This window comes from Notamacropus eugenii, chromosome 1 (assembly GCF_028372415.1).
Source record: "Notamacropus eugenii isolate mMacEug1 chromosome 1, mMacEug1.pri_v2, whole genome shotgun sequence".
Classification (NCBI taxonomy): domain Eukaryota; kingdom Metazoa; phylum Chordata; class Mammalia; order Diprotodontia; family Macropodidae; genus Notamacropus; species Notamacropus eugenii.
The window spans coordinates 226,859,845-226,884,442 of NC_092872.1; the positions used below are offsets into that span (position 1 = coordinate 226,859,845).

The 24,598-nt window shown below is 39.8% G+C and overlaps 1 protein-coding gene across 2 annotated transcripts in view; it reads right to left on the reverse strand.

Annotated features, from left to right (window-relative positions):
• The window catches only part of SH2D4B (SH2 domain containing 4B), a 253,263-nt gene that overhangs the window by 117,343 nt on the left and 111,322 nt on the right, over window positions 1-24,598 (reverse strand). Inside the window, exons 2-4 of one of the 2 annotated variants that reach the window (XM_072627974.1) lie at window positions 24,244-24,267; window positions 8,740-8,899; window positions 7,936-8,083 (exon numbers count right to left, since the gene is read on the reverse strand). In XM_072627974.1, coding sequence (XP_072484075.1) covers window positions 7,936-8,083; window positions 8,740-8,899; window positions 24,244-24,267 — 332 coding nt within the window. The remainder of the gene's footprint in view (window positions 1-7,935; window positions 8,084-8,739; window positions 8,900-24,243; window positions 24,268-24,598) is intronic. The other variant, XM_072627975.1, reaches the window with a different exon arrangement.

Consider the following 24,598-nt stretch of genomic DNA (forward strand, 5'->3'; position numbering starts at 1 on the left):
CATGTATTATCTCATGTGATCCTCACAGCAACCCTATGAGGTTGTTGCAATTATTATCCTCATTTTCCAGATGAGGGAACTGAGGTTAAGGAAGATTAAGCGATCTGGTCAGAGTCACAGTTACCTGTGTCAACTCCTATCTCACTTTTGTGTTTGTCTCTCCAGCACCCATAAAATGCCTAGCCCAAAGAAGGCACTTAAGAAATGTTTCTTCATTCATTCATTCATTCTATTTTGAGAACTTCATAAGAATCTGAAAAAAAAACCCTTATAACAGTGGAAATTCAAATGGCCAAGTATTTGAGATAGAATATGCCCTGGTAATGTGATAAGCATAGATGGGAAGCATATGTAGTATTATTGTCAAAATAATACATTCCCACTTCCCTAACTTAGCCAGCCAATATTATTACAACTAAAATTGTTTTACCCAAACAGGAGGGAGGCTATCATAGTATTAGCAATGGCATTCACTAAAAAAATGTTACTTTCCTCATTTCTACTAATAATTATTTTTAAGTTATAAACATTTTAGCTAACTTGAAATGTTCTATTTGATTGACTTATTCCATTTCTAAGAAAATCCTGGGAAGATGAAGAATTGGATATTTTTTCCATGTGAGTCCAGAAGACCTTGCTGTGTCCAGGCCAGCTCTCTTAGCAACTCAGCAACTCTAGTCTGTCTCATACTGATAATTCATAGGTAATTTCATACCACACATGGCCCACATAGGTCATGCATCTGTCTACTGCCAATGGAAAAGATCACTGAGCTGGAGGTGAGTCCCTGACAGATGTCCAGTAGGGACCTGTGCTCCTGCCGTCTCCCATAAACCTATGAGAGAAGGTCAAAGTAGGAAGAGCCAAAGGGGAGGTTTAGTAGCACAAACAAACTTGGAGTCACCAGACCCGTGGCGAGTTGTCTCAGTACCAAGCAGCTATCACAATGATAGCTACATTTTAAACATACCAGACTAAAAAATGATCAACCATTTTAGCACTTTAAGAGGAAAAAATGCCTAATTCTGAATATTGCCAGGTCTCTTACTTGTGATTAAAACCAAACCACTGGAGCAAACTACAATGACATCCACGAGAGCTGAGGAACAGGGGAAACACTCAAATTCAGCTTGAATTCGTCACAGGGGTACACGTAGCTCCTTAGAGCAACAACGTTCATAATCATAATGATTAAAATTATAATTGTCAGATAGTGCCGTGCTGAATCAGGAAGATCTGAGTTCAAATCCTGCCTCAGACATTGACTGACTATGTAACCCTGGGCAAGTCACTTGAATGTTCTCAGTTTCTTAATCTGTATAATGTGGAATAATAAGAGCACCTTTCTCCCAGGTAGGTCTGCATTTGTTCTGAGGATCAAATGAAGTAACATATGAAAAGTGCTTTATAGCTCCAAGTGCTATAAAATGCTAGTTATTACTACTCTATTTTGTTATCTGTAAAATAGGATAGAATTCAAACCGAGAAACTTTCATTTTTCTCTTTGTAACTCCAGCACCTTGCACAGTGCATAACACATATCACACTTAATAAATATGATTAATTAATTCATTAAAATGAAACAAAGAGACCAAATGATTTCTAAGATCCCTTCCAGCTCCAGGGTTCCATGTTTCCCAATGAGTAAATATCTGGCCAGATTTCTAGTTATAGTAGATAATGAAGAAAGATGGTGAAAAGGTCCTACTCTGACCTGTAGCCAGGTACTGTTTGGTAACGGATATGGTCCTATAAATCAATCAGTCAACAAACATTTTTAAGTACCTACTATGTGTCAGGTACTATGCTAAGCACTGTAAGTAAGTATCAATTTTTTTCTTTTCCTGGGACATTCTTCAGAAAATGTGAAGTTTTTTAGCTACCCTAGAAAGTGCTGTATTTCAATACCACACTTTTTGAAAATACATCTGTTGGTTTGCTTCAGCTCCCTTCTCCTTCAGTCTCTGAGATCCTCTTCTCCCTTTGATGAGTTTCTTCCAGAACCTCCATTTTAAGGAAAGGCCTAGACCAATCATCTTTCATACTCTAGACTTTGTCACCATTTTATGAGCATGGGTATCTTCTTCCCTCCTCCTTTTCACTTCCCTTTAGGGCTACACGGCACAGTGGACAGGGTGCCAGGCTGAAGTCAAAAACACATTTTCCTAAATTCACATCTGGCCCCAGATGCTCTATGTGACCCTGGGCAAGTCACTTAACCCTATTTGCCTCAGTTTCCTCATATGTAAAATGAGCTGGAGAAGCAAATGGCAAATTCTTCCAGCATCTCTGCAAAGAAAACCCCAAATGAGGTCATGAAGAGTTGGATCCAACTGAAAAATGACTGAACAACTACAACACTACATTAGAATGCAATTTCCTTGAAGGCAGAGACAGTCTTTTTCTCCCATTTATATTTGCAATATATTGCTCAGTGCCAGCACATGATAACTGTTTAATAAATCTTTCTTAACTTGACTTGGTGTCCATTTCCTGGCTCTTGTCATCAGTGAATCAGAACTTTGGCTAAGTTATAATTCTACACTTTGAAAAAAATCTTCCTAAGATATATAACCATTGCCCATCCTCCATCCATGAGCTTGTATGTAACCATGAGAATGCTTCCATCCCATGCAGAAAGTTAAGATTCCAGTGGACACGTTCAATTGTGGTGTGATATAGTCAACATGGTTTATTATGTACTTACTATATACACTGGAGAGATAAAGAAAAGGGGGGGGAAGACCCTGATATCAGGGTCAAAGTCTAATGGAGAGATAACATGTAGATAGATAGAAAAAGACAGATAAATTAAATATGTACATACTTGTATATGTGTGTCTGCATGTATGTGTACATGAATAAATGTGAGTATGTATGTGTGAATATGTATGAATATACATAAATGTATATGTGTGCATACATACACACAGAGGATAAATCAAGAATAGTTTCAGAGGGAAGGCACTAAGATCAAGGAAGATCCAGAAAGTCTTCTTGCAAAAGGTAGGCCTTTAACTGAGACTTGAAAGAAGTCAGGGAAGCCAAGAGGAAGAAATGAGAAAGGAGAGAAATGGAGTTCCCTGCATCTAAAGAACCCATCACCCTGAGAAATGCAGGCTGAAAATGAAAATAACAGTAGTCTTGGAGTCATAAGACCTGGATGACCCAGAACAAATCACTTACCCTCTTTCAGCCTTAGTTTCTTCATGTGTAAAATTAGGAATAATGATAGCACCTACTTCAAAAGAGTGTTGTGATGGTGACATCAGTACACATACTACATGTATATATATATATATATATATATATATATATATATATATATATATATATATATATATATATATATATATATATATATATATATATATATATATATATATATATATATATATATATATATATATATGTAACACATATAAAGGCTTTGCAAACCTTTAAGCGCTATAGAGATACTAAACAGCAGCTAAATAAAAATAATTTGCTCACATATATTTTGTACTTCAAGGTTTACAAAGCCCTTTCCTCACAGAGAACTTTGGGGTAGATAATACACGTATTTTCATGTTACAGAAGAGGAAATGGAAACTTAAGAGACATGACTTATTTCTGGGTGGTAAGACTCATGAGTGGGACCAAAACCCAAGGCTTCTGGATTCTATAATGTTATTAATAATCTTAACTAGCATTTATATGGAGTTTTAAGGTTTGTAAAACACTTTACAAATATTATCTAATTTGAGCCTCACAACCACCCTGGGAGGTAGGTGTTATTATTCTGATTTTAGAGATGAGGAAATTGAGGCAGACAGGTTAAATGACTTGTCCAGGGTCACAGAGCTAGTAAATATCTAAGGCAGGGTGGAAACTCAATTCTTCTTCCTTGTGGCACATCCTGCATTCTATCCACTGTACCATCTAGCTGATAAGTCCTGTATACTTTTCCATGGCAGTATGCCATTCATCTCCTACATCCATTGACTCATAGAATGACTGAATTTCCCAGTTAGAAGGAACTTCAAAAATTATCTAGGTCAGTCTCTTATCCAAAGCACAAGATCTCCCTAAAACATTACAGATAGGTGATTGATACCAACCTTTCCTCAAACCCCTTGTTTTGTTACTGTTGTCTGTCCTTTTTTTTGGAGCAGACCAATAACATTACAGAGTGATATCCTAACTCCTGGGTGAATTGTATTTGAGTGAGCAGAGTTGTGCAAACTTATCAGCCTCATTCTCTAGGGCAAAAGTTGAGATGACTGATGATGGTCCAGGATGCGATGGATGACATTGGCACCTAAATACTAAGTGTCTGTCTAAGCATTCCACAGCACCTGCTTCAGTAGCCTTCATAGTCATTGGAACAAATTATTTTCACCTGCCCATTCCACCAGAGAAGTCTTCACATACTTGGGGTAGATACCTCCCTAACTCATGAATGGGTTTGAGGCCCACTGGTTACCCTCAACCTGCTTAAGCCTATCGGCTGAAATGGTTTGCCAAGCAGTGTTAATGCTACAGTTTCTTAGAACCACAGGTGAAAGCTGAGTGCCAGGTAAACACCAAAGGTTGATGAGCAGCCCTGGAAAGGATTTGGCAAGCCCTCAGACCAGATGTCCTAATCCTCCTTGAACACCCCCTTAGACCCTATTAAACACACCCTTGAATGCTTACAGTGATAGGGAACTCACTAAGTTTGAGAGGAAAGCCTTTCTAATCATGGACACCACTTCTTATTAGAAATGCCTTTCTTATGATGGTCAGAAATCTAATTCCTATGAAACCAACACAGATTTGAAGGGAATATTCACATCTTTTTTTAAGTTGTCAGCATTCATTCATTCATTTACTCATTTATTCAACTGCTGAGGACCTACAATGTACCTTGGATCTTATGACCTTGGAGGACACAAGGAAGATATAATCTGCCTACAAGGAGAGCAATTAGCTACTATTTCTGAAAACTTCCATTCAGACACAGAATCATAGCCAGAATAAGCCACTGGTCAGATCTAGTGTAGTAATTCCAGTGTATTTAGACTACCCTTCAGGAGAATTTGGGCACTACATTAGTATTGTCCCATTATTGTTATTGTTGAAGAAGGCCACCTTCAAAGAAATTGTTCATTGTAAACATCTTACTATATTGCATTTTGTGTTTTGACCCCACTCTTACCCTCTGTTCAGCTGGACTGGCAGCCCATTGCCTACGGTGAGGTACATACTTTCCAGCTGCCATCGCTTCCTGGAACATTCCTTCAATATTAAAAGACTCTGAGATTTCTTTTATAGAGGTGCTCACTCCCTTCACTTACAGATCACAATTCTATAACTTAGTAGAATCTTCTAATATTGCCATGGTCAAAAACTTCATCACTCTGAGGCCATTCGGGCAACGAGCCTTTCAGAACTTAGTAACGCTGGTCTTTGGACAACGGATATTCAGTTCATCACGTTACTCTTGGAAAATTAGTGAGCAATTAATGCCAATTACTTAAAACATGTTTATTTGTCCACATTAGAAGATGCATAAGAACAATCATGGTTCTTAAATGTCAAATCCAGAGCTATCACACTTAAATTCCAGCATTATATATTAAATATTGCTTGACTTAATGAGTTAGGAGGTAGTAAAATTAGTAATGACAAGGGGAAAACTGGGATCATCACTCACTCTGATAATGGCAAACATCATTTATCTAGTGTAGCCAGCTTTAAAGCCCTATACTCATCAAGAGATAGAAAAGCAATTGATAACCCCCAGGTAGGTGAGTCTGAGAGAATTTGGTTTGAAATTAAACACATCACCTGAATGGACAGTGAGCTTTAATTTTGCAAATCTGAATGTTTCAAGATAATGAAACTTTAATGGAGTTCAGGCTTTTTCCTTCCCCTTTTCTGAGACTGTTTTAAATATGCTGTGGTCATCACTGCAGAAGGATGATTAATGACTTGTTGAATATTTTAAACTTGTTAAAGTGGGCTTGTTAACTGATCTTCATTTCTTTCTGTACCCTGATTGAATCATTCATGAAAGTCACACTTCTTAAGGGCTTTCTGTGATTGCAGTTAAACATGAAGAGATTTTTAACCAAATGGCATCCTGGTATTCAGAGTGGCTGCCTGTCATTTCCCATCCTTTGAAATCAGTAGCACAATAGAGAAAGTCAAAAGAAGAACTCAAGCTGTCTCAGAGTTAAGTCATAGTGGAATCCTCTGTCTGTGATGCTTAAATAATGATCATAGGATCACTGATATAGAGCTAAAATGGAACTTAGAGGTCATCACATCCAACCCCCTCCTTTTACAGATGAGGAAACTGAGGCACAGAGAAGTTAAGTACCTACCCAGGGTCACACAGCTTATAAATGTCTGAAGTGAGATTTAAACCCAGGTATTTCTGAATCTGAATCTAGTGCTCCAGATAGCTATCTCTAGGATCAAATAGAAAGGGATAGCCATAGAATATTTCCAAAGGCATGGAAAGAAACATGGTGTGATAAAAGGGATTCTTGGAGTCACAGACACAATGTCAAAGCCCAGCTCTAGTCGTAAGGTCACCTTACTTGGTCACATATTTGGGAAGTTACTTCCCCTCTCTGCCACTCAATGACCTTATCTGAAAGATGAGGGAGTCTCACTAGATAACCTCAAACATCCTTCCTGGTTCTAGATCTCTTAATATTACTGGGTCTCCAGTGGTCCAGTGGTCCATAGAGTACTGTCCTGGGAATCAGGAGACTTGTTCTGGAGCCAGCTCTGCCTCTAACTAGCCCAGTGAACTGATAAGTTACTTATCAAAAATTTCTCGCAAATCAAAGAATGAGGTCATTAAATCCAACTTGTATTTGAGCAGGGCTACCCCTCTGTGACATGCCACTAGTCACTAAACCTCTCTTTGGGAATCTTCAATGATCAGGAGCCCACTACTTGTGGGAAAAAATAGAAGCTACCCTCTCCACAGTATAGTTTGGGTTGAGAACCATTGCTGTATAAAACAGAGGTAAAGGAACTTCTCAACTAAGAAGCTACCACCCTCTCTACCTTCGAAGAAAATCTAGGCTGCTCCTTCTTTCTAAGTCCCCTTCTCCTAAATGGTTCTCTCTCCCTCACTAAGCTTGTCTTATGCACAAATCTCTCTAGCGCTTAATTTTCTCACTTGCAACTTGAAAAGTTTAGGCTAGATGTCTTCTACTATGTAATATGTTAGAACAATATTATAGGCACTAAAAATCTGGATTTATACTCCAGGAAATAGATGTCCATTGCAGATCAGAACTTATTGGATTAGAATAAAGTTACAGTGAAAAAAACAGGGACACAATATATTGTTGGTGGGGATGTGAACAGATTCAACCATTCTGGAGAATAATTTAGAATCATGCTCAAAGGGCTACAAAACTGTGAGGATCCTTTAACCCATCAGCAGCACTACTAGATCCATATCCCAAAAAGATCAGAAAAAGGGAAAAGGACCCACATGTACAAAAATATTTATAACAGCTCTTTTTGTGTAGCAAAGAATTGGGAAGTTGAGATGATGCCCATCAACAGGGGAATGACTAAAAAAGTTACGGTAAATATAAACTACTTGTCAAATATGTTACAGTGTAGATTGTTTTCATGTATGATTTTAATTCATTGGCCTCTGAGGTCCCTTCTAGTTCTGAATTCTATGATTCTCTGATATAGATATAAATCACAAACATATGATGTTAGGAGTAATCACTTGGCCTCTTGACGTCAGTTTCCTCACATGTAAAATGAAATGGTGAACCAGAGCCAGGTTTTCCTTAGTTCTGAAATTCAGTGGTTTTATAAAATGACCCACAATTTTCAGAAAAATCATAAATAGTTCACAATCTTTTTGTTTCCTCAGAGTAAAGGCTCTGACAAGTAAAGACAAATACTTCTAAAAGACTATTGGCCAACCTTGAATTCCTCGTGGATCCTCTCTTCCAGAATTTTGGCTGCCTTGCGGTCTTCCATCTCTACTTTCCATTTCTCTGCCAAGATCCGAGCCTTCTCATTTGCCATAGCATCCCGGAATTTCTTTGTGATTTCTGCCTCCTTTTGTCTCCTTCCAAGAGAAGACCAATAAACATAAGCTCTTATTTTGAAACAAGCAAACAAAAAGAAGAAAATAACTTTAAGAAAAAAACACCCATATACAATTACCACCTGAATTTCCAACATGAGGGAGTAAAAAATACTCTATTTTGAAGCAAATGCTAGATAAAATAACCGTGGGACTGAACAGTTCACTCTGTGACAGTCTGCAAAGTGAAGTAAGGAATGAAAAGTAGAATACCTACAGTATAATGAGCCTGCTCCAAAATTTTAGTCCTTGCTAATTATACTTCAAAAAGATCTTCAGATATCCCTTCCTAGAAAGAGTATCTTAATCTACTCTTCCATTCAGAAAGCTAACTGCATAACTGTCACCCCAGGATCTGACAAGAAGTCAATTCATTTAGGCCCTGAATTTTACAGAACCTATTATCTTGCCTCTGTTCTGACTTCCCTCCATCAAACATGGTCCTAAAATGACAGGGTTCAGAATTGGGAGGGAGCTTGGAGCTCATTTTGTGCAACCCCTTAATTTACAGGAAAAGAAGGTAAAGTGATTTGCCCGAAGTCAATTAGCTAAAGAGTGTCAAGGCTGAAATTTAGACTGCAGGTCCTTTGTCTCCCAATCAATGACCTGTCCACAACTCCATGTTTATGTCCCCTCACCAGAGTTCCTCGGCCTCCTTCTGGGCCTGTCGTCTTGCCCTTTCTGCTATCAGCTCCTCCGAAATTTGTTCATATGGTTTGTCTCCTGGGGCTTCTCCCATAATCCAGACCCAAACTTCACCATCTATCCCATGAAGCCATTGAATGTGTTTACTGTTCGCTGTGATACACACCGCAAAAAAGGGAGGGGGGAAGGAAAATAACACAAGGTCAGTTGACTAAAAAATAGCTGAAGTAAATATATATATATATATATATATCTGTATATATACATATATTTATATTTGCACACACACACATATATATATGTGAACACCAGATGAGGTTTAAGCTCCATTTAATGCATACATATTAAGCACCTATGCTAGACACTGGGGGAAATGCAAAGTCAAGTGATAACTACTCATATTTATACTTACAAAACAATTTTCTCACAACAACTCTATAAGGTAGGTAGCAGAAGTATTCTTTTCCCATTTTCCAAATAAAGGCACTGTGACTCTTAGAAGTATGGTGAATTGTCTATGGCAAACAATCTATACTATTAATGTACTTCACAAATGGTTATTCAGATTTTACTTGAAGATCACCAGTGAGGGGAAACCCACTGCATCCTAGAGCAGTCCATTATACCTTTAGATAGCTCTTATTGTTAGGAAGTTTGTTTTTGTTTTTTCATTGTTTTTTTTTTCCTGACATCAACTAGTAAATTTCTGAAAATAAATTAAAAATCAAGATTTAGAGTAGGGAAGGGACCAGAAGGAGGGAGACAATTTAGAACTCAAAAAAATTTTTTAATGAATGTTTAAAATAAATAATTTCTGTATCTATCTATATCTGTATCTAAATATATATCATAAAATAATAAAACAAATTATAAATAAAATAATAAAAATATATAGAATATAAATATATTTTAAATATACATATATTTAAAAAGCAAAATTTGAAAGTGGGTCTCCTGTCTCCCCACAGAGCTCTGTTACCACTGTACCACACTGCCTCACAGTTCCTACCTTCTGAGTATTCATTGTCTAAAAGAGGATGGGGGCAGAGGATGACAATACATAAGGAGATATGCCAAGATGAAACTTCCTGAAAGAAATATTAAAAAAAATAAGTTCCCAGAGCAAAATGGGCTTGGAGGCAAAGCTGTCTAGTTTCCTGTTGTGTTCATTATTATAGACTGAAGAGGGAGAATTATAAACGGGAGGAGGGGGGTGGAAGGAATGAGACTTCTATGTGCCAGGCAATGTGCAAAGTGCTTTTTACACATATCATATTTGATCTATAACATTTAGCTTGAAGGGATGCTGTGAGGACAACTGACATATCAGTTAAAAAGGAAAATGATCAGAAAAACAGCAAAGAAAAATTCAGATTCTGATTAAAGTAATAGCCTCATAGTAGCCCCAATGAGGAAAAATAAGGAGAGAGGACCTCTATTTGACTAAGCAAGCCTGGATCTGATAATATCTTGCCTTGCTCAGTTTGTCTTTAAAAGGGAATGCCTTTTAAACAAGTATAGCTATGAAGCCAGAACACTACAAGTACCAAAATACACGGGTCAATGTGGAAACCTTCTGCTGGGAATACAGAGATGCTAGCCTGGCCAGAAGCAGAGGGAATAGATCACGTTCCACACTTCAAACTGTTTGTTTTGGGGGCGGGGGGGAGCCAAGATGGTGGAGTAGAAAGACATACATATGCTAGCTCCAAACCCACAGCCCATAAAATATCTGTAAAAAAGAACTCCCAACAAATTCTGGAGCAGCAGAAGCCACAGAACAATAGAGTGGAGGAGACTTCTGTTCCAGAGAGCCCTGAAAACCTCTCACAAAAGGTCCATCGAGCACCGGACCCAGAGCCAAGCCTAGCCCTGCCTTGGCCGCACCTCGCCGAGAGGAACAGATCCAAGCAGGCTTCAGGGACAGAATCTCCAGCAGCTGTGCGGATCCCTCCACCCATGGGCCCCAAAGGTTGGTGAGAGGGTCTTCTCGGCTGGCCGAGAGGGGAGTGAGGTGCCCCCATAACTCAGGCCCCCTTGGGAGGCAGCAGCGGAGGCAGGAGCAGACAAGGGCTCCCCAAGCAGGGAGGAGCCCAGATCCACTGTTGAAAGTCTGCTCATAAACCCCATGAGGGAACTGAGCCCTGTGTGGCTGCCCTGCCCCCACCTGAGCAGCTGAACTTAATCTCACACTGAATAGCAGCCCACCTCTGCCCAAAGCCCTGAGGCTGGGAAGCAGCATTTGAATCTCAGACCCCAAGCGCTGGCTGGGCAGATCTGGAGGCGAGGTGGGGGTGGAAAGAAAACTCAGAAGTCAAGTCACTGGTTGGGAAAATGCCCAGGAAAGGGGAAAAAAATAAGACTATAGAAGGTTACTTTCTTGGTGAACAGATAATTCCTCCCTTCCTTTCTGATGAGAGAGACCAATGCTTACCATCAGGGAAAGACACAGAAGTCAAGGCTTCTGTATCCCACACATCCAAAATAAATATACCATGAGCTCAGGCCATGGAAGAGCTCAAAAAGGATTTTGAAAATCAAGTTAGAGAGGTGGAGGAAAAACTGGGAAGAAAAATGAGAGAGATGCAAGTAAAGCATGAAAAGCAGGTCAACACCTTGCTAAAGGAGACCCCAAAAAATGCTGAAGAAAATAACACCTTGAAAAACAGGCTAACTCAACTGGCAAAAGAGGTTCAAAAAGCCAATGAGGAGAAGAATGCTTTAAAAAGCAGAATTAGGGGGGCGGAGCCAAGATGGCGGAGTAGAAAGACGCACATACACATAGCTCCGAACCCACAACCCACAGAACGGCTACAGGGGAGTAACTCACGGCGAATTCTGCACCCAGAGGCCACGGAATATTGGAGCGAGGGAGATTTCTGTTCCGGAGGGACCTGCAAACCTCTCGCAAAAGGTCCGTCGCGCTGCAGACGTGGAGCCCAGCCCAGCCCAGACCTGCTGCGGCAACGGCACCAAGAGAAACAGACCCGAGCAGGCTTCAGGGACGGGATCTCCAGCGGCCGCACAAGTGCCTCCACCCACAGGTGACGGGAGTCAGTGAGAGAGTCTCTTTGGCGGGTCAAGAGGGGAGTGGGGTGCCCCCATGATTCGGGCCCCCCCAGGAGGTAGAAGCTGAGAGGCGGCTGCAGACAGGGGCACCCCAAGCAGGCGGGAGCCTGGATCCATTGTGGAAGGTGTGTGCATAAACCCCCTGAGGGAACTGAGCCTGAGAGGCAGCCCTGCCCCCACCTGAACACCTGAACTTAATTCTCACACTGAATAGCAGCCCTGCCCCTGCCAAAAGACCTAAGGCTGGAAGCAGCATTTGAATCTCAGACCCCAAACTGGCTGGGAGGACCAGGAGGCAAGGTGGGTGTGAGGAGAATATTCAGAGATCAAGTCACTGGCTGGGAAAATGCCCAGAAAAGGGAAAAGAAATAAGACTATTGAAGACTACTTTCTTGGAGAACAGACATTTCCTCCCTTCCTTTCTGATGAGGAAGAACAATGCTTACCATCAGGCAAAGACACAGAAATCAAGGCTTCTGTGTCCCAGCCCACCCAGTAGGCTCAGGCCATGGAAGAGCTCAAAAGGAATTTTGAAAATCAAGTTAGAGAGGTGGAGGAAAAACTGGGAAGAGAAATGAGAGAGATGAAAGAAAAACATGAAAAGCAGATCAGCTCCCTGCTAAAGGAGAACCAAAAAAATGTTGAAGAAATTAACACCTTGAAAACTAGCCTAACTCAACTGGCAAAAGAGGTTCAAAAAGCCAATGAGGAGAAGAATGCTCTCAAAAGCAGAATTAGCCAAATGGAAAAGGAGATTCAAAAGCTCACTGAAGAAAATAGTTCTTTCAAAACTAGAATGGAACAGATGGAGGCTAAGGACTTTGCGAGAAAGCATGATATCACAGAACAAAGAGAGAAGAATGGAAAAATGGAAGATAATGTGAAATATCTCATTGGAAAAACAACTGACCTGGAAAATAGATCAAGGAGAGACAATTTAACAATTTTGGGACTACCTGAAAGCCATGATCAAAAGAAGAGCCTAGACATCATCTTCCATGAAATTATCAAGGAAAACTGCCCTGAGATTCTAGAACCAGAGGGCAAAATAAGTATTCAAGGAATCCACAGAACACCACCTGAAAGAGATCCAAACAGAGAAACTCCTAGGAACATTGTGGTCAAATTCCAGAATTCCCAGGTCAAGCAGAAAATATTGCAAGCAGCTAGAAAGAAACAATTCAAGTATTGTGGAAGTACAATCAGGATAACACAAGGTCTAGCAGCTTCTACATTAAGGGATCAAAGGGCATGGAATATGATATTCCAGAAGTCAAAGCAACTAGGACTAAAACCAAGAATCACCTACCCAGCAAAACTGAGTATAATACTTCAGGGGAAAAATTGGTCTTTCAATGAAATAGAGGACTTTCAAGCATTCTTGATGAAAAGACCAGAGCTGAAAAGAAAATTTGACTTTCAAACACAAGAATGAAGAGAAGCATGAAAAGGTGAACAGCAAAGAGAAGTCATAAGGGACTTACTAAAGTTGAACTGTTTACGTTCCTACATGGAAAGGCAATATTTGTAACTCTTGAAACATTTCAGTATCTGGGTACTGGGTGGGAGTACACACATACACATGCACACATGCACACATACATAGAGACAGAGTGCACAGAGTGAATTGAAGAGGATGGGATCATATCTTAAAAAAATGAAATCAAGCAGTGAGAGAGAAATATATTGGGAGGAGAAAGGGAGAAATGGAATGGGGCAAATTATCTCTCATAAGAGAGGCAAGCAAAAGACTCATTAGTGGAGGGATAAAGAGGGGAGGTGAAAGAAAAATATGAAGTCTACTCTCATCACATTCCACTAAAGGAAAGAATAAAATGCACACTCATTTTGGTAGGAAAACCTATCTCACAATACAGGAAAGTGGGGGACAAGGGGACAAGCAGGGTGGGGGGGATGATAGAAGGGAGGGCATGGGGAGGAGAATGCAATTCAAGGTCGACACTCATGTGGAGGGATAGGATCAAAAGAGAATAGAAGTAATGCGGGACAGGATAGGATAGAGGGAAATATAGTTAGTCCTATACAACACAACTATTATGGAAGTCATTTGCAAAACTACACAGATATGGCCTATATTGAATTGCTTGCCTTCCAAAGGGAAGGGGTGGAGAGGGAGGGAGGTAAAGAAGTTGGAACTCAAAGTGTTAGGATCAACTGTTGAGTAATGTTCTTGCCACTAGGAAATAAGAAATACAGGTAAAGAGGTATAGAAAGCTATCTGGCCCTACAGGACAAAAGAGAAGACGGAGACAAGGGCAGAGAGGGATGATAGAAGAAAGAGCAGATTGGTCACAGGGGCAATTAGAATGCCTGGGTTTGGGGGGGGGGAGGGGATAAAAGGGGAGAAAATTTGTAACCCAAAATTTTGTGAAAATGAATGTTAAAAGTTAAATTAAAAAAAAAAAACAGAATTAGCCAAATGGAAAAGGAGGTTCAAAAGCTCACTGAAGAAAATAGTTCTTTCAAAATTAGAATGGAACAGATGGAGGCTAATGACTTTAGTAGAAACCAAGAAATCACAAAACAAAACCAAAAGAATGAAAAAATGGAAGATAATGTGAAATGTCTCATTGGAAAAACAACTGACCTGGGAAATAGATCCAGGAGAGACAATTTAAAAATCATGGGACTACCTGAAAGCCATGATCAAAAAAGGAGCCTAGACATCGTCTTTCATGAAATTATCAAGAAAAACTGCTCTGAGATTTTAGAACCATAGGGCAAAATAAGTATTCAAGGAATCCACAGAACACCACCTGAAAGAGATCCAAAAAGAGAAACTCCTAGGAACATTGTGGCCAAATTCCAGAATTCCCAGGTCAAGCAGAAAATATTGCAAGCAGCTAGAAAGAAACAATTCAAGTATTGTGGAAGTACAATCAGGATAACACAAGGTCTAGCAGCTTCTACATTAAGGGATCAAAGGGCATGGAATATGATATTCCAGAAGTCAAAGCAACTAGGACTAAAACCAAGAATCACCTACCCAGCAAAACTGAGTATAATACTTCAGGGGAAAAATTGGTCTTTCAATGAAATAGAGGACTTTCAAGCATTCTTGATGAAAAGACCAGAGCTGAAAAGAAAATTTGACTTTCAAACACAAGAATGAAGAGAAGCATGAAAAGGTAAACAGCAAAGAGAAGTCATAAGGGACTTACTAAAGTTGAACTGTTTACATTCCTACATGGAAAGACAATATTTGTAACTCTTAAAACTTTTCAGTATCTGGGTACTGGGTGGGATTACACACACATGTACATACACACGCACACACACATAGAGACAGAGTGCACAGAGCGAATTGAAGAGGATGGGATCATATCTTAAAAAAAAATGAAATCAAGCAGTGAGAGAGAAATATATTGGGAGGAGAAAGGGAGAAATGGAATGGGGCAAATTATCTCTCATAAAAGAGGCAAGCAAAAGACTTTTTAGTGGAGGGAAAAAGAGGGGAAGTGAGAGAAAAACATGAAGTTTACTCTCATCACATTCGACTAAAGGAAGGAATAAAATGCACACTCATTTTGGTATGAAAATCTATCTTACAATACAGGAAAGTGGGGGATAAGGGGATAAGCAGGGTGAGGGGGTTGATGGAAGGGAGGGCATGGGGAGGAGGGAGCAATTTGAGGTCAACACTCATGCGGAGGGACAAGATCAAAAGAGAGATTAGAAGTAATGGGGGACAGAATAGGATGGAGGAAAATATAGTTAGTCTTATACAACACGACTATTATGGAAATCATTTGCAAAACTACACAGATATGGCCTATATTGAATTGCTTGCCTTCCAAAGGGAAGGGGTGGGGAGGGAGGGAGGAAGAGAAGTTGGAACTCAAAGTTTTAGGAACAACTGTCGAGTACTGTTCTTGCTACTAGGAAACAAGAAATACAGGTAAAGGGGTATAGAAAGTTATCTGGCCCTACAGGACAAAAGAAAAGATGGAGACAAGGGCAGAGAGGGATGATAGAAGAGACGGCAGATTGGTCATAGGGGCAATTAGAATGCACGGTGTTTTGGGGTGGGGGGAGGGGAGAGGGGACAAAAGGGGAGAAAATTTGGAACCCAAAATATTGTGAAAATGAATGTTAAAAGTTAAATTAAAAAAATAAAATAAAATGAAATAAAATTTAAAAAAAACAAAAAAACAAAATAAAAAACCAGACTGTTTGGTTCAGTTTGGTTTATATTGTCAAATATATAGAGACCATGTTAAAAGATTTAATCAAAGAAATATATAACCAAAAAAGAAACTGAGCTGGTCATATGGCAAAAGAGATAACCAATGTACAGTTTGTATGTTCCACTGGTACGTTCCCAATGTCAAAAGAAATCAAGGAAGGCTCCCCAGCACACTGAGTACACCCTTTTTAGCAAACATAAGGAAGACATTAACAAGAATCAATAAGTCTGTCAATAAGCATTTATTAAACTCTTTGCATGTGCATAGCACTATTTCCAAGACTAGAAAGTTAGAAAGAGACCATATTTTGAAGAGCTGTAAACACTAAGAAGCATTTTGATCCCAGAAGTATTAGGGAGATACTTGAGCAAAAGGGGAGTCTTGCTTTCTGCAAGGTCCAATTGATCAAGAGACTCCATGCTAGCGACTGGAAACTCAAAGACGAAAATGAAGCAGTCCTTTCCCTCACGGGCCTTATATTAACGTGAACACATATATGTGTATACTCATTACATATAAAGTAAATGCAAGGTAATTGAGGGAGAGGCAGTTTCTAGCAGTTTGAGAGATTAGTGAAGTTCTCATGCACTTGATAGTGTTTGAACTGCATCTCAAAAGACGCTAGGTATTTATATCTGTTTTTTAAAAATAAACTTAACACGTACCAGATAAAATGAACATTTGCACATACAAAGCACAAAAGGAAAAGAGATTATGCATTAAACTGTGCATCTCTATTGCATACATATATTCCTGTTAAGTATCTAATAAATTCAATATGTAACTTTCAAAGCTGTCTTATTTCTCTATGTTTCCTTCATACCTTCCGTCTTTCTCTTTTGTGAATTTCTTTTTAATGTTTCAAGGACTTTTTTTGTCAGCCAGGCAACTTTATCACAAATGTCTCCTTCTCACCCCTCACCACCCCACTGATGAAGAAAAGAAAAGGAAAACCCCTCTAACAAATAAATATGATCAAGCAAAACAATTGGACCAATTCAAAACTCCACCAACAGCTGGCATAAATATGCCTGCTTTCTCACAGCCCCTCTAATAATTGCCATTTTTCTATTTTTCTTTTTTGGTCATTCTTGACCACGTGGTGGATGTGAAGTAGAACCTAGGAGTTGTTTTAATTGACATTTCTCTAAGTATTAATCTTTTGGCATTTTTTATATGGTTGTTGGTAGCTGGAAGCTAGAAATCATAGGAAGTGGAAATGAGAAGGGAGTGCCTTACAGGATTTTAAGAAAGCCTGAGCAAAGCCACAGATGTTGAAGATGGAGTGTCACCTGCGAGGAATAGCTAGGTCAGTTCGACTGAACTTCACATATAGAGAGTGAGGGGGAGTAACATGTAATAAAACTGGAAAGATAGGCTGAAGACAAATTGTGAGGTCTTAAAAGGCTAAACAGAAGACTTTTCATTTAATCCTAGAGGTAAGATGGAGCTACTGGAGCTTAATGAGGAGAATGACACAGCTGAACCTTGTGCTTGATCAATTTCTCTGTGGAAGCCCTGTGAAGAATGGATTAAAGAAGGAACAACAGAAGGACTGGTTAGGAAGTTATTTCAGTAGTTCAGACACGAGGTGATCAGTGCTAGAAGTAGGCTTTGGTTGATTAAGTGAAGAGAAGGGGATGGATAGGGGACATGTTATGAAGGTAGAGAGTTAACAAGATGACAACTCAATGGATACATAAGCTAAGGGAAAGTGAAGACCCACTCATGACACTGATACAGTAAACCTGGGTGACTGAAATAATGTCTTTTGACAGAAATAGATAAGGTAAGAAAAGAGATGAGGAGAGGATAATATTTTGAACATGTTGAGATTGAGATATATATAGGAATATTCAAAATTCCAATAGGCTGTTTATGGTCTATACTAGACCTCAAGAAAGAGGTCAAGGTTGGCTATATACATGAGAAAATCATGTCTATAGAAATGGCAGTCATTTGGGTGGAATAGCCCTATCAGTGACAGCACAAATCTATTTGACTATTGCCAGAAAATTGCCCTCTAGCAATATAGATGTCTCCCAAGGGTCTGTCTGGGCCTTCTCTTTTACTCTAAATCACCTTACTTAGCAATCACATCAACTTTCCTGAACTGAATTATCATCTCAATACAGATGATTCTCAGATTCTCTATTCATCTAGCCCTAATCGCTCTCCTGACCTCCATTTTTGTATCAGCTACCTTTTGGACATCTCAAACTGGATATCTTATATCTTCAACTAAATATGTCCAAAACAGAACTCATTATATTTTCTCCAAACCCCACCCTTTTTGCTTCCCTATTACTTTCACCACCATCCTCCCAGTCTCACTCACATATGCAACCCATTGTGTTATAAGTCAACTCACATATCCAACACAAGCCTTAGCATTTCTACCTTCACAACGGGTCTCACCTATGTCCCCTTATTTCTCCTTTTATAGCTGCCGCCCTGATTCAGGTCGTCATCACCATGAACTTAAACTATTATAATATTCTGCTAACTGGTATCCTTGCCTCAATTCTTTCTCCACTACAATCTATCCTCCACTCAGCTGCCAATATGATTTTCCTAAAGCCAACAGGTCTGACCTTATCACCCTCTACTCAATAAACTCTAGTGACTCTCTTTTATTTCTAGGATCAGATATAAAGTTATATGTTAGTCTTTTAAAGTCCTTCATTTCCTAGCCTTATCTTACCTTTTCAGTCTTCTTATTTACTTCCTTCTATAGTCCAATGCAATGACCATCTTGCTTTTCCTCAAACATAATACTCCATCTCCCAAAGCCATGCCTTTTCATTGGCCGCCCTTCATAGCAAATACTGCCCCACCTCATCTCTACCTCCTGACTTCCAGGGCTTCCTTCAAGACTCAGCCCAAATCTTACCTTCTGCCAGAAGCCTTTCTCTATACCACCATTACCACCCGAAACTACTATTGCCTTCTTTCTAAGATTACCTTGCATTTATATTTATGTTCATAATTATTTGTATGTTTTCTTCCCCAATAAAATGGGAGCTCCTTGAGGGCAGGTATTCTCTTTTTTTAACTTTTTTGTATTCCTAGTGTTTAGCAGAGAGCCTGACATGCTGTGAGTATTTAGTAGATCCAGGTTGACTTACTGTTGACTTTTTTTGTTGGGGACTATTTAGTAATTTTTACGAATGAAGATGCCCTTACTAACTTTCTCTGTATCTTTGCTCACAAAATGATCTCCAAATGCATATCTGCCCATCCAAGTCCTATTGATCTCCACGACCTACACTAAGTCCTACTTCCTCCTATCCATTTCATTAAAATTAATCTCCTACTCCTGTAATATTTCATAACACTTTCTCAGTTAGGTGTAATGATTCATTTTTGTAATTTCTGCTACAAAAGTGGGGGGGGGGGGGCAGTGAGGATGGTTGATTTCTTAAGCTCAGGCTCTCCGAGCAGCAGTAGACTAAGCTGATTTGATATCTACATTCAGCTTGGCATTAAAATGGTGAGCCCCTGAGAATGGACGAGGGAAAAGAACAAGGGGAGGAGTACAACATTCCCTGGGGAGGAGTACAACATTCCCTAAGGAGGGACAAATCAACCCCAGTAAGAAAACAGAGCAAATAGAAGCTGCTATGATGATCAAAGTGGGACTTAGCCTGTGAGGAGCCCCAGCAATTGAGCCTGGGGAAGATAGGAAGACCCACTCTTTAAAAAATAAAATAAAGAAGATAAAAATAAAACTAAAAACACTTTAATTGCTCACTCGGCCTTAAATCATATGCTACCTGATATTCTATATGCAAATGCCCTGCTGTGGATTACTCTATTTTTGGTCAAGTTACATACTGTTGATGTCTACGTAACTTTTCAATGTTGTAGCATATTTCTTTATTTCATGGCATAATAGAAAGAACACAGGACTTGGAGTCAAAGAATTTACTGTTTAAACTCTGGCCCTCCCTTTAATTACCTATAAGATTTTGGGCAATTCACACCCTGTCAGAGCCTCAGTTTCCTTATCTTTAAAATAAGGGTATTGGATTCTTGGTCTAGATGATCTCTGAGGTCCCTCCTAGCTTTAAGTCTGTGATCATATGATCTTAAGGGATTTTAGAGGTCACCTAGCCCATTGCCACCACTATCCCTCATTTTATAGGAAAGAAAACTAAATTTCAGAGATGGAGAATGGCAGGCAAGTTGACATATGCCATCCATGACACAGCTAGGTTTGAATGTCAGGACCAGTGACTCCAAATCCAATGTCTATTTCAAATAGTCTATAGGCATGGCTTATAATCATGTACCAGAAAAAAAGTAATTGACCCAAATAGGAATAGACTCCAGTGCTACGCTGTGTTCTAGCCAACAGTTTGGGGACAGAGAAGGAGTAATAATCAGTGTTTCAATATGAAGAGAATGAGAGATTTGCCTTAGTGCTGTGTGGACAAGTGCTTGATGCAGTGTAATTTTGCATCTTATTTTAAGTAGAATATAAATAATAAAATAAGCAGCTCTATAAACAGAATCAGCCATATACACAGACCACCTACATAACCTAATCTGAGTAACACCAAGTTACACCAACACCAAAGTCCTTCTGACCCATAACTCATTAAATATGAGTTAAACTAGATGATCCTGAGGTCATTTCCAACTCTAACAATCTATGAGTCTTTGATTCTGTGACCTAGTATCTCCCCTACTAGTACTCTGGCAGGTACCAAAGATAATTTTAATCAACTTAACAATTTTACAGAAAGGGAGAGAGGGCGTTATGCCCACTAATATTTCCCATGGGAATGTTTGTGGACATATACTAAACTGTGTCTATTATATCAGAGACTGATAAAGGCTGAGGAAATGGGCATGAAAATCAAAACTAAGAAATTAAGCTCTAGGGGAAAAAATGTCAATTCCATTTCTCATTTGTAAAAATAATCTGAAGCTTTGTGAGCTTCTAGATGAGAGAAACCTGGAAAGCAGTAATGCTAGATGACAGGGTGATAGCAGAGAGAATGTTAGATGCATCTGCAGCACTGTGCCTTAGCCAAAGCACTCGGGCTATTCTGAGTTGTGGCCCAAGCTGTGTGGGTTTGAGTTACAGAAGAGTCAGGAGATAGCCAATCAGTGGGATAAGGAGGGCTGAAACTCTGTACCACCTTTGACACATCTCTGAGGAAAGAAATGAAGGCTACACTGGAGGGAATCCAAAAAAGGAACGTTAGGGAAATGAAAGGATTCATTCAGGAGGAAGGAGCAAAGACAAAGGCTATAAAGAACTCAAGGAAACAACCAAAGGATGGGGGTGGGGGGTATGGGAAGAGATACAAGAGAGTGACTGGAAAAATGCAATTCAACTCCAGGAGCAATAATATCTCATTTATAGAACATTTTAAGGTTTACAAAGTTCAGTGAAGCAATACATCTGTTACCATTCCCATTTTCCAGAAGAGAAACCTGAGACTCAGGAAGGTTGAGTCACTGGACTGAAATTTTTTTCTCCAATGTTACCAGGGATCTCTTATTGCTAACTCCAATGACTTTTCCCCAGAGACCTCTCTGTAGCTTCGGATACTGTTGACTCCTCCCTCATCCTGTAATATTCTTTCCTCCCTTAGCGTCCAAGATATACTTCTCCCTACAGATTTTCCACCTACCTATGTGACATTCCTGTGATTCTTCTTTGTTTAGTAGTAGTAGCAGCGGCAGCAGTAATAGTCATAATAAAACAACCAGGCAGAACAGTGGATAGAGTGCTGGGCGTAGGGTCAGGAGGACCAGAGTTCAAATCCAGCCTCAGATACTTAACAATTGTAAGACCCTGGGCAAGTCACTTAAACTCTCTCTGCCTCAGTTTCCTTAGCTGTAAAATTAGGACAATAATAGTATCTACCTCCCAGGGTTATTATGAGAATCAAAATGACATAATACTTGTAAAGTACTTAGCACAGTGCCTGGAATATATTTGATGCTTAATAAATGCTTGTTTCCCTTCTCCTGAATTATCATAAATTTTTCACTCACTAAGAGTGGATTTTCTGCAGGACTAGGGTCTCATCTTCTGTTTATATACTATGTCTCTGTCCCTTTCTGTCTATGTTACTGCCTCTCTTCTTCTGTCTCTGTCTCTCTCTTTGCCTCTATTTCTATCTTTGTGTGTATGGTATCTCTCTCTGCCTCTGTCTCTGTGTCTCTCTGTCTCTATCTATCTATCTGTCTGTCTATCTATCTGTCTATCTCCCTATCTCCCTATCATCTCATCACCTCCCAGAGGTTCAACTATATCACCTCTGTAGAGATGACTTCCAAATCTCACCCTGGACATCATGCCCCAACACTGTCTCCAGTACCAGCCAGCCTAGATGCCACTGGGGACAAGACCTCTCCAATTACCTCCTAGTTACCTCTGGTTCTGTGCCAGAGACATCTCCCATGATGGACTACCATAGGAATAAGACTATCTTTATTCCCCCCTCCCCTTTAGGGCCTTCTCCAGCACAGGTAAGGAAGAATTCACCACCTGCTGTTCTCCTGCTCCTGACCACTGTCAAGAAGGACTCTTGAGGTGTTACAAGAAGCAACATCACCACCTGCCATGAGGCTGTACCATGAGGGAGAGCATCAAACAGTCTAATCATATGTCTCCCTCAATGGCCTCTCTTCAAATACTTAACTTCTGTGGATTCCTTCCACAGTGGTCAGCATAGTCCCATCTCTTGCATTCTTCCAGTTCCAGTGACTCTAAATCCCCATCTGCCTGTTCCCTTACTTCCATCCACTTCAACCCAATCCCCCTCCCAATGCTCCAATCCAAATCTGAGCACCTTTTCCATTTCACCCTCTGTAATTCCTGATCTATAATTAAAATGTCTTTCATCTTAAGCCTCTTCCTTTCTCACTTCTACCTTATTACTGTCACTCTCTGAGACCTGGTTCATTACCGATAGCATCCCTTCCCTTGCCACTCTTTTGACAACTGGTTATATTTTCTTTTATATTCCTAACTCCATGCTCTTGATGGAGGAGTAAGAATTCCTTACTCCTCATTGCCATTTCAAGACTCTACCTCCACCTCCATCACTTAGCAACAACTCCTCTGTTAAGGTTCATGCTATCCAAATTTATTACCTAATTCTGACCCTGATGGTACTTGCCTATTGATGTCCCCAGAACATTCTTCATCCTTCCTCAATGAAGTCAGTCTCTGGTTCAGAGTCATTCTTACTGCCCTAACCCTACCCTCACTCTGGAGGACTTCCTGTATACTGATTCTCTCCATGATACCTTAACTTCGTAGTTGTTCAATCTACCCAATTCCCATGACCTATTCTTCAAGTCCACCTCTGCTGCGCAGAGGGACCATACCTTTAATTTTGTCATTAACCAAGTGTTCCACTTCAGTGTTTACAAACTATAGTAGTCCGTTATTTGATCATAATCCTGATGCCTCACCACCCTGAAGCCTGTTCTTTGATCTTCACTGGGACTTTTATTCTTTCCAAATTTCAGTATTTTTCCAGATCAGGAAATGGTCCTTAAACAAAGGATGAACACAAAAAATTTTTCCAGATCTTCATTCTCCTCCCTTCCGTATTTCAACTCCTCGATAAACGAATTCAATTCTCCCATGTACTCAAATCCTGTGTCCCTTATCTTATCATTGATTATGCCTTACCAAAACTCCAATCTTGCTTACACCTATGAAAGCTTTGCTTCTATCCACATGCTTCTGAACAGTGCTCAAAGAAAGCACAAAACCATGTTGAATAGATCCACTAGAAGTTTTTGTTATCTGCTCTCAACTGACCCCTCATTTCAACAAGGCAATCATTCTTCTTCTCCTTAATAAGTTCACTATTCTACTCTCCACAGTGGCTATTCTAGACCCAGTTACTCAAGCTTGGTGTCATTCCAGAACCCTCACTTTCACTCTCCCCAAATATCCAATCAATTACTAGTCTTGTTATTTCTACCTTTACAACATCTCTCATAGAGGTCTCCTTCTCTCCCTTCACATCACTACTGTGATGGTTCAGACCCTCATTATTTCTCACCTAAACTGGTACAATAGTCCCCTAATCATTCTTCCTGCCTCAAGCCTCTCCCCACTCTAATCTATCCTTCTGCCTTGAAGCTGGCAAAGTGATTTTTCTGAAGTATAGATCTGACCATATCTTCTCATTATTCAGTAAACTCCAGTGGCCCCCTATTATGTCTAGGATCAAATACAAAGTTTGACCTTTAAAGGTCTTCCTGATATCTATCACCCCTTCAGACCTTTCTGGTTTTCTTTTACTTTACTGTCCTCTACTCACTCTGTGATCCAGTTCTGTAGGCCTATTTGCTATTTCTCATACAGAACACTCCATCTCCCATCTCTGTGCCTTTCCTCTGGCTGTCCCCAGTGCCTTTCTCTCCCATCTCACCCCTGACTCTTAGTTTTCTGAGATTCTTTCACAACTCAGCTCAAGCACCACCTTTTTGCCAAAGGCCTTTTAGAGTCCCCCAGTTATTAGTGCCTTCTCCTTTCAAATTACCTCCCATTTTCCCTGTAAAACTTGTGTGGACTTAGTTATTTAAATGC